Raw genomic sequence first — 11,616 nt, forward strand, 5'->3', positions numbered from 1 at the left:
AAATACTTCAGCCTAGTAGCCATGATATGTCTTTGATTTAAACTTGGTTGTGTTAAACATTAAGACCAGAATCCTATTGTGGCTTTTATTTCATGCATATGAGAGTCGCAACAGTTAGTCATGCAACCAGCACCTAATTAATTGGTTGCTGGGACCCCCATGGCATTGCTTCCATGTACAGAAGTCTGTAAGATTCTGGCCATTGTTGCATTCCATTTCTTGCTGCCAACCCCTGCACAGCCTCTGAAGAGCTGTACTTGTGGCTTCTATTGCTTTGGGTCACTTCCCTTTCCCTGGCCAAAAATCACAGAGGATGAATATTTGCCAATGCAAATGTTGCAACATGCTCCTCTGACCTCTGCATCTAATCTGTGGTGGATTTGCTCTGTAAGCTTTTTTAAAAAAATCTTTTTCCTATTTAAACATGACTCCATTATCTGCTATATATTTTTTTCTTTCCTTGGAAGAAAAATCTCAGCATTTTTCCTTACAGACATTGCAGAACGAGACAGATGTGGTAGCATATTTTAACAGTGATTCAGTTTTTGAACTGCTACTTGAATCTCTTGTGGCTTCTTGATTTGGAGCAGGCTATGTAGGGTCACTTAAGCTCGGGTAGAGGTCCAAGATGCCATTTAGTGCAATCCTTGCATCCAAATGGCATACTCACCTCAAGTAACCCCATTTGCGTGCCTGTTGAAAGCAAGGAAAGAAATGAAACAAGCAAGCAAACAAAAATTCCCCTTCCTTGCTCCCTTCTTTCTCCTCCTGATTCTGGGATGAAGTTTTCAATTAAAGCGCCCCTTCACAAAACAAATGTGTTTTAACTTCCTGATGTTATGAAGTGAGCTGAGCTGTCTTCCTTAGCCACTTATTAATTGATATAAGTGAAAGAGGAAGGCAAATTGATAACTGAAAACTTGTTTTGGTTAGTTTCCAGCAATCACATGGGCTAGAAAAGAACCAAAACAGAATTATCCTACTTGCACAAAAAAGTAGAAGTCCCTGATAGTGACCCTGAAAGGTGCAGGTAGGAATGCGCTGGGGATGGGTTGGTTTGCTCCAGCAATTACGTCATGTGAATGCCAGAGAAAGAACTGAACCAGCCCATCCCTGAAGTGGACTAAACAGCAGAACAAATACCCATCTGATCACATCCTAACAATCACAAAAAAACTAAATTCAGACCACTACATAAATACTTAGTGTGATGTAGTGGATACAGTGAGAGACTGGGACTTGGGAGACCTGGGTTTGAATTCCTGCTCGGCTGTAGAAACTAACTAGGCTCAGGTTGGGGGGGAGCTGGTCTAAACATTCCTTAAATATCTCAGTAATGTTGAAAGCCCTGTGAGGGCCATTTTAACTTGGTTCTGGCTGAGCTGGTAATACACATACAAATAAATTCATCTGATCCTAAAATTCTGCCACCGTATTTTAGGCAAAGCATAAAATCTAGTTCATTGATGGAGTGCTGAAGGAGTCTTGAACCTCGGACATGATTCATCCCCTGGTTAAGGCAGAACGGCATCTAAACCAGACATATGCAATGACAAACAACATGTTCAGAAGGACAGACCGGATACCCAATTATAATGTGTGATTTTAGGATTTTAATTCTGAATACCTGTATTTACAGTATTTCCATAGTGGAACGACTGAAGATTTGCAGCGCACTACTCTGCATGCTTACTCAGAATTTGATCATTTGGGTGCAAAGGGGCTTACTTATTTACCCTGGCCAGGAAAAAGCATGATCTGAATGTCGATAGCCACAGAGGTCATTTAGAATGGGATGGATGATATGTGTGTATTTATAGCTACATATTACTAATTATCTGTAAATCTATGTAGAGCTATAATTAGAAACCAGATATTTTGTTCTTTCAAGGGCTAAGCATTTTGATAAGTCTGTATGAAACAAAATGAGGTGTACCTGAGGAGGTTAACTTGTTCACATCACCTTCTCTCACCACTCTATAGACTTTAAGTCAGTACAGTTTAGTCTGCTGACTTCCTTCAATGTATATCAGAGCATGCATTTCTGATTACAGGGTATCTACCTTGTAAAAGCTGGGGGTCTATTCTTTTCCCCGCACCACACTGCCCAAATGATCTAGAAAATTAACCTTATTTCTAGACAATTATTTCCTTCATGTGGATTGAAAGAGGAAGTTTCATTTCCTTCTACCAAAGAAATGTTCCAAGTTTCAGTTTTGTTTGGCCTTCTTTCTGGGTCTTATGTTAATTCTTCTTTTAGTAGGGTAGACAGCAACACCAGCATTTCCTTTCTTGGGACTTGTGTTCATCCTTCAATTCCTTAATCAGTAAGCATGAGGCTAAAACAACAGAGATGGATATATAATGGTTTCTACAATTTCAGATGTTTGAGTGATTCCATAATATGCTCCATGTGTACCAACAGGAAACCTCTCATATTGAAAGGAATCCAGAGGCCCAGAAGAACTAGAATTTCAATATGTTTTTCCATTGCTCGGAACAAAACAATTGGTGGTTTAAATTCATTGTGAAATATTAAACAAATATCCAACAAAACAAAAATAAAACAAATTCCATGGAATCCCTTGTCATCTTGAATCCTTTTAAACAAATTCTGTGAAATCCTATAATAGCTTTCTTAAGTTTTCATATTGTCAAGAGACCTAATTAATTTTCTCAATTTTATTCCAGAAACTGATGATCCACACTCAATCTTGTGTGCTTATCCAGTGAAGGACTGTGTGATGAAGTTCACCTACTCTGAACTTAGCAGTGGGAAGACCAACATCACTGTTCTCAAAGAACCAGGTTGTAACATGTGTTTTATTGTTGTTGTTGATAAAACGCAATATTGACATGACAAGGAGAATAAAAAAGATATAGTAACATTATAATAGATAAGGATCACCTGTTAAGCTTTTTTTTTTTTTAATGATACTTCTTTGGGGGCATCATCCAAAATGATGCTTTCTCCTCAGATGCACATATCTCCACAATAGTTAATAAGACTGCTGAAGGGTATATTAGCATTTTTAAGACATTTAGATAATTTTCTGTAAGAAGTAAATGCATGTATGTAAATTAGGTCAAGGGAACAGACTCCTATGGGGAGTGCTTGCAGGCTACTGAAGAGAAAGATGAATGTTTCCTGAGCAACACAGGGCCATCTGGAGATAATTAGCAGAGTCTTTTGAGACACCATGTTAAAGTGAGCTTATTTCACATTGCACACATTGTTATTGGAAGATAAATCTGAGATAATTAGAATTTATAGAATGCACCAGAATCCACACCCATCCCATATGCTAGTTCAGCTTAAACATAACTATGAGGAGAGTGAAAAGGAATTTAGATAATTCAAAATATAGAATAGCAACCGCCAAAGTTCCTGATCCCAGTTTAACATTTCAGAAAGGGCTCCATGTGTCCATTTTTGTTGTTTAAAAGTTTAAAATGTGTCTCCTGATGTGTGTTCTGAGCGAACTTATTTAGCTGAATTTCAAGCCAAAGTCAAAAATCCCCATTTTGCCTCCTGAAATAATTCCATATTCTTGGTTTCCAGGTGTATCTCACAAATTACTAGTTGTGTACAAAATACACAATATGAGAATAGATGCAAATATATGCCAGACAAGGTCAGACACTTTGAAAGTTTCCTTTTCCAATTAAAGCCAAAGAATCACACCTTTCATGTTTTTAGAATTCTAAGCAGAACACAGTGCGAGCTCTAAAATTACTCTGAATTGGATTCCTCACTTTCTAGCACCCAAACTGTAATGGCATCTGCAGAGACAACACATTGGTGGATGGCTTCTTAAAAGCAGAATGGGCACATCCTCTGCCAGCTGGAGGCTGTTACTGCACATAAATTGCTAGCTGAACAGTGAATTACGCCTCTAAAGGGAATGATGACTTAGACCAATTTCTCATCCAGTAGTGAGGCAGTGCACATACCTAGATCATAGTTGTTTTTTTGAGACAAAGAGAGGGGGAATTGTCTATGTGATACCCATTAATGTGTGAAATTTGGCAAAAATGGATCAGAAAAGAACACAATTTGGCTCTTCTCAAAATTACTGTGACTGCAGAGCCATGTAGGCATCAGAGATTGAGTTCCATTATAAGGTTTTGCCATCTAATTTTTCAAAGTTCTGCCAGTATTAATATTACCAGTAACGATCAACCGTGTGCGTCTTCTTCTTCTTACCAGAATGCAGCACCACTCCTGATGCCTGGATGATCCTACTAGCTGTGATAGGCAGCATTGTGCTCCTAGGCATTATTGTCTTGGCAATCTGGAAGCTGTTAATCACCATACATGACAAGCGGGAATTCGCCCGATTCCAAAGTGAGCGTTCCCGTGCAAGATATGAAATGGTAAGAATAGAGTTATGATTCAAGAGCTTGAGAAGTGTGCATATTTGGAGATGGGAGGGTGTGTTTGTTTTGTATTCATTCCATCCAGACACAAAGTAAAGCAAAGTCAGAAGACTGGTTTTGTGGTGCTTAGGATTAAATCCTCCCTTTTAACTTCCCTTAAAGGATATATTGGTGTTCAAAATGTAGATTTTAATGGACTTTTGAGTTGAGAACTGTAGTCCTTTTTCTAGTATTGTATAACTGCCTGTGATCAACAGCTTTTCAACCTGGATATTGATTACTACTTTAGAATATAAAAATGGCATGTCTTTCCCCACAATCCAAACAGAAATACAGCTAAATATTCCGATTGATAACATGGTCAGTACCTGAAATGTTCTGAGTATTGTTTGGGGAGGAGAGGAATGACAGCAGATATGTGATATGTTTCATTGCATATTAAGGGTTCTTTCTTTGACCCTTTACTCCAAAACTCGGGTACCCATCTTGGCCAGTTTTGTCATTTTACTGTTGTTTTCCTTAATAATTCACATATAACTGCTATTAAGATTGGGCAGTGTTTCTTCTGCCCCATGAAAATTAGGTTTCCTACTGCTGTACAAGAATTTAGATCCCAATCTAGTTTAATTACCAAAGCCCACCCCTTGTATAACTCTATAGCAGTCATGTGGGTTCTCCAGAGAATCATGAATTATCATGTTTACTTGATATATATTTACTAAACAAAATGCCCTAACATCCCAGCAGGCTGCTGGTATTTGAAGTGACTTGATTAGGGGAAGAATAAAAGTAGTTCAAAGGCAATATTCAGATTCAAAGCTTTTATGGGGAAACTATTTCTAACAGAATGTTTGTCTTTAAATATTTACAATTTAAATTTTCTTACATTATTTATGAATGGGGGTGGACACTTTTCCTTCCTCTTGTTCTGTTAGCTTTCCTCTGCTATTAATTCTTACATCCCAAATTCAAGAAAAGTAAGACATTGATTTTATGTTTGTTGGAACTGAAGCCAAATTAATCTTGTTTAAAATCTGATCTGCATAGTCAGAACATGAATTAATAACTTCATATTGGTTTAAATTCTTTTATGACTTGTTTAATTTTACCCCCCACTTTTTATATATCTATTAAAAATACTCTTTCGTAAAGTTACCAAGAATAATCTGAAAAGCATTAATTATAACTTTGAAATGTCCAAGCTTTTGTGATCCAGTGTCATCCATTCCTGATTACTAATCAATTGACTAATCAATTCACTAATCAGTGAAAAAAAGAAAGAAAGAACTGGTAAACTGCAGTTTATTCCATTAGTTGTCCCATATTCATAAACTGGCTAAAATCAAAGAAAGCAGAGAGATGCTTTACGTCAGTGGTTCCCAACTGTGGGTAATCCAGGTGTTCTTGGACTGCAACTCCCAGAAGCCTTCACCACTAGCTGTGCTGGCCAGGATTTCTGGGAGATTACTCAAGGTTGGGAACTACTGTTCAGAGACTAGATAATTAGTTTTTCAGCCAGGCTGTATGACACAGACTCAGAGTAATTAATGAAAAGGGGTGAGGAGGGTTATGTGATTGGCTTATAGAGCACCAAACCTGTTTGTATACATTCCATATCTACAGCATGTAAGAAACTGTTATGAGAGACTGGCAGCATAGTCTAGAATTAGAGATATTTGTTGCATTAGTTTATGGGACTCAATTGTTTTAATGGGATTTAATAACTCATATGTATAGAGTTTAATATAGAGTTAAACCTTTGGTTTATACTGCTTCCCTCTTTTTCTTTTTTTCTTTAGGCTTCAAATCCTCTTTACCGCAAGCCCATTTCTACACATAGTTTAGATTTCACATTCAACAAGCTGAGCAGGACCCATAACGGTACAGTCGATTGACAGAATGATAGAAGCTGGATGAGAGAATGGAATGCTTCAGCTTCAGCAGCACTTCCTAAATAGGAGACAGAATCCTCTGCAATGGGACAATATCTTAAAAAGGAGATTTGGATGGTAGGAAACAGGTTATATTTGCACGTTAAGGACAAATGGCCAGTGGTCTATCTTCTCTTCAGATCTCTAACCCAAAGTCACACTGATATACTCCTAATCCAATCTCACAGACCTGGATCTCTTTTGATGCCTTGGAAGTGCCAGCAGTTTCAACTGTGTGCCATATAGCAGCTTCAGCCATATCTCAATAATGAAGGCCCAATTCAAAGGGACAGTGTTTTACTGACAGTTTTTAGGGAAACAAATAGCATTGGAGAAGGGGATGGAAGCATTTTTTTTTTTAAAAAGGCTGCTGTTATACAGTCATTAGAATAAATTTTTATAAAAAAATAAAGCAGTTGCAAACAGATTCTGTGGATATCTTTCATTCCTTTTGTAAAAAAACATTGTACTTGAGAGAAACATCAGAAAACACATAATTTGTAGTGTAGATGCTGGTTATGTTGGCAGAGTTTACCTTGGGATTTCAGATCTTGTCCTAATGCCTGTGAGCTCCTCTCCCTTTTTAAATATGATCACTGCATACCAGGCTCAGTGCAGAATGGAGAATAAAATAAGCAAAAGACTGGTTAGATGTTACTCCCGCTATGATCCAAAAGGATCACATGGTGTCCTGCCAAAGGAAAATATATTTTCATTATTTTGACAGACATTTCTCACTACAGAAGAAGCAAGCCCAGGTCATACTGGGCTGTATTATGCCTGCTCTCATGAGCACATGTATTATGTACTCTACATTTGCTACAGGACCATGCTTACCATATTTAGACTCCAATTCTTCCATTTGTGCCCAAGATTTTTTTTCAGTTGAAACAAAAAGACAACAAAACAGTCCCACTGTGCACAAAAACAGCACACAAACTAATCCAATCCAGGCTTTGTTTACATAGGGAGGTGGGAAGTCATCTACTTGCTGTAATATTGTGTAATATTCCTCTAAAACGTATTTAACTAGTTTACTCCTAAAAATTAAAAAGCCTACATATGGCACATGTGAAATAGAGCAGAAAAAAGCACCATTTAACTACTAACAAAGAAAGGGTGTATGTAATTGATTAGAGTGATAAAGTCTGTGTTTCAGAAATCTAGAATTTTCCTATGCTATACATTAATTTAGCCCAAGCTTCGCCTCAAAATGGAAGCACAAAGCAACTAAAGAGGGGAATCTCAAAGAAAGACTTGCAGTTGTGTCATCATCCATTTGTACGCAATGTGTCCCTCCAAAATAGACCAAAGTGGCAAGTAACATCATACAAAACAGTTACAGTCAGCTAGCACTGAGTCTTGCCATTCTTATCTTCTGAAAGAAGTTGCTGCAAAGCACTTTAATAAAAGATGAGAATAAACAATCACATAAGCTCCACTGCATTAAATGGTTCTTTTTTCTGAGCAAAATAACTGGACCTGTCTGCACTCCTAAAAGAGCAACACACAGCAATAGCGTTGGTGCTTCATGTTAGAGCAGGGGTGGGCAACTTCAAAAGTCTGGAGACCAAACACACCTCTCTGAACCTTGGGAGGGCTGCCCCACCCCATATATTTTTCTTGCGTTACCAAAAGAACTCTCTCACATTCTTAAGGCTTATCTTTTTTTTTTTAATGTGGGGGAGGCATGAGTGTGTAGGAGTACCAAACCATGGCAAAATTGCCTTCTAAACCTGAAAAACACACAAGACTTTTCTGAGTACAAAATCTGGGGGGTATGTGGCGTGTGAGGGAGGCTACAAGAGTTCTTCATTTGACTCCATAGAAGTTACACAGTTCATGAGTCACCTTTTTGCTTATCCCTATAGAGATAATGATGAAATGGAAGCTGCATTGTAAAGAAACACTGAAAGCCTGCAAGTAATACTAAAATGAGTAGTTAAGTATAATTATTATTCCAAATATTTTGCCTCTGACTCCCATCAGTCTCCATCAGCACAGCCATTGGTCATGGTTGGTAGGTGTTACAGTCCAAACTAAATACAGATTATCAAGTTAGGGAAAGACACATGTAGCAACTTGCTGAGGCTGCCATTCCAACAAAAAGATCAATAGATGACCAGCAAAGAATTGACAATGAAAGAGCTGTATACAGATCAATCCATCCAGCAGTTCAGGAAGTGAAAACAACTATTACCAAAAAGCATTGTCAACTTGTAAATATATAACAAAGTACTGTAATTCAAGCTGCATTTTTTTCATTTCTAGAGGCTTCATGCAATTCATTCACGAAGATTCTTAGGTTATAATGCAAATGAGATTTTTTTAAAAACCATGCTGACCTAGTTCCCATGCTGCCAAGACAGTCTGGATAAACAGCTGGAAGCATGTGTCAAGTAATGTAAGCAGCTGAGGCATGCAAGAGAAAGTGACTCTAATCAGATTTATTCAGAGATAAAACAATCCTTCCCATTAAGGACCTAAATCAGAGCCTGACTATAGCATCAAGTACCTCGGGATTTATTTCACTTATAAATGGGATGAATTCACAGTAATTCTTTGCTATCTTCCATGAAGTAAATACTGATTCTAATCCCTCTGGCAGTCTTTGCTGGTAAAGTGGCTTTTTTCTCTCCCACCTGGGGGCTTATACTTTTTATTACCAGAAAGACTCAAAAAGGCTTTCCTCTGTGTGAATATATATAAAAATCCTGTGTGGGGGGGAGAAAGATAAAAGAAGCTGCCACAGCACTTGGTGCCTTTGCCACCTTTATTGCATGGGGAAGGGTTGCAGGGAGGCACATGACAGACCTCTTGCTTCCTTGTACAAGTGGATAGTGTGCACAGTTTCTGTCTGAGGAAGTGTGTATGAAAGGGAGTGCAGCAGGGCTCATTAAACACAGGAGTGGATTGGCAGGAGGAAGAACAGAGGAGTGTAAAACTCAAAGGAATTTTAAAAAAAAAAATCAGGATGCTTAGCGAGAGGTGAAAATGTGTGTGTGTGTGGGGTCTTCGCTGAATCACCTCTGCAAATATTTTTTTAAAGGAAACAAAAACAGAAGCAAGCAAGACAAAATGAAAGCTGATGCCATGGAATATGCGTATTTGAAAACTAAACTGTTTTACAACAAACCATAAAAGGAAAGTCAGAGGTGGGACTAGAGGAAGGAAGGAAAGAAAGGTGGCTGTGGGGTGGAACGCCAATCAAACACTGAATTCCCAAACGTTCCACAGCACCTATTTGAGCACAGATTATTTTCATTTATTTATTTTATTGCATTTTTATCATGCCTGGCAACAAACAAATCAAAATAACATCATATAAACTTAAGAAAGCAATAATAAAATTTCAAAGAAACATCGTTTTTAAACGCAATACAGGCTTCAATGCAAAGCCAAGTCCCCCTGATTTGACATTCCAGTGTAGTTGCACCCTCAATATGCTGTAAAACCACTGCCAATTACACACATAAAAGTTAAAAAAACAGTAATGGTTACTATTAGTGTCATAAACGACCGGTGTCAATTCCTGGAACAGGAATTGAGAAGTAGTAGTTACCAGCAAAACAAAGGATATGGCCACTATCATTTTGTCAAAACAGGACATCACTTTTCTTTACCAAATATATTTACATAATTATAGTTAATATTAACTCCGTTTAATGAGTTATCACTGGACAATTTTAGGATTCTCTCCATCATCTCCGACACCCCTATTCCAGTAGTGTCAATTTGTTTACTGTACACTACTGAAAATGGCTGCGGCCACCAATCAGCTGGCCGCTGGCCGAAAATGGGGCCGGCGCTAGGGCAGGAGGGCGGGGGAAGGCTCCCACGCCCTCCTCCCCAGCTCACCCCTGCTTCTTCAGCCGGCTGGCCGAGCGTGCAGGGGCGTCTGTGCCAGCGATCGGCCAGGAGGGGAAAGGAAACCTCCTTTCCCCTCCTGCCGAGCGCGCAGGGGCTTCTCTGGCCGGCGATCGGCCAGGAGGGGAAAGGAAGGGTCCTTTCCCCTCCTGCCGAACGCCCTTCTGGCCGGCGATCGCAAGAAGCCAGGAAGGAAAAAGAAGCCTCCTTTCCCCTCCTGCCAAGCGCGCAGGGGCTTCTCTGGCCGGCGATCGGCCAGGAGGGGAAAGGAAGGGTCCTTTCCCCTCCTGCCGAACGCCCTTCTGGCCGGCGATCGCGATCAGCCAGGAGGGGAAAAGAAGCCTCCTTTCCCCTCCTGCCGAGCGCGCAGGGGCGTCTGTGCCAGCGATCGGCCAGGAGGGGAAAGGAAAGGTCCTTTCCCCTCCTGCCGAACGCCCTTCTGGCCGGCGATCGCAATCAGCCAGGAGGGAAAAAGAAGCCTCCTTTCCCCTCCTGCCGAGCGCGCAGGGGCTTCTCTGGCCGGCGATCGGCCAGGAGGAGAAAGGAAGGCTCCTTTCCCCTCCTGCCGAACGCCCACCGACTTTTCCCCCCAGCTGACTGGCGGGAGATTCGGAAGAAGCCCCTCCTGTCAGCTGGGGGAAATGGAGCCTATGGGGAAAAATCACAAAGCGATTTTTCCCCATAGGAAACAACGTTATGCGATCGCAAAAGCGATCGCAAAATCTTCTTCGTTAAGTGAATTCCTCGTTAAACGGGGCACCCGTTAAGCGAGGCACCACTGTATATAGTTAGACTGTAAGGTGGGGATAGAATCTGCAAGCTTCACTCTGCCACTGGGAGCATTTCTCAGCATACTTACTCAAAACACTGCCACCAGTGGAAAGACAGGTGATTATTTTTACTAACCCCCCTCACTTGACCCCTCCAGCATCACTTCCCCCAGTTTCAGTGAGTCCCACAACAATTGGAGCAGATTTGCAGAAGAAACAGGGGGATTAAAAGAGAAAGGAAGACACTGACAGAGATCACCAATTTTCCGGGTTCAGCCAGTGTAAAATTTCCACTAAATCAAAATGCTTCTGTTGGCAGAAGCAGCCCTTTTCTGGCTCTGACTTAAGCATCTATGATTATTGATTTTGCCTGACACAATATTCAGGACACTATTTAGCCATTTAAAAAGATAGGGTTTTGAGAGAGGGGTCAAGGAGGTCATATATGTGCATATAAAAAAATCACTGACCCAACAGGGTGGAGGCCTTAAACACAATCTGTCTCCTATTTAACATGCTGCCCTTTCATCCACTTCAGAAAGATCAGGACCACACACATCAGAAAAACTACTGTTGAGAACCCATGACAATGGGTCAAGAAGGACTGCAGACGTGGGATTTTCACTCACCTGCCCACCCCCTTTTCCCATCTAACAAGCCTATTCAGA

At 40.1% G+C, this 11,616-nt stretch overlaps 1 protein-coding gene across 2 annotated transcripts in view; it reads left to right on the forward strand.

Moving 5' to 3' along the window:
• ITGB5 (integrin subunit beta 5) overlaps window positions 1-6,738 on the forward strand; it is a 100,305-nt gene extending 93,567 nt beyond the window's left edge. For both annotated transcript variants that reach the window (XM_020814550.3, XM_072985020.2), the window contains 3 exons: window positions 2,692-2,808; window positions 4,211-4,377; window positions 6,180-6,738. In XM_020814550.3, coding sequence (XP_020670209.3) covers window positions 2,692-2,808; window positions 4,211-4,377; window positions 6,180-6,275 — 380 coding nt within the window. In that variant the 3' untranslated portion in view covers window positions 6,276-6,738. The remainder of the gene's footprint in view (window positions 1-2,691; window positions 2,809-4,210; window positions 4,378-6,179) is intronic.
• The last annotated feature ends 4,878 nt before the right edge of the window (window positions 6,739-11,616 follow it).

The sequence above is a fragment of the Pogona vitticeps genome, chromosome 1 (assembly GCF_051106095.1).
Source record: "Pogona vitticeps strain Pit_001003342236 chromosome 1, PviZW2.1, whole genome shotgun sequence".
Taxonomy (NCBI): domain Eukaryota; kingdom Metazoa; phylum Chordata; class Lepidosauria; order Squamata; family Agamidae; genus Pogona; species Pogona vitticeps.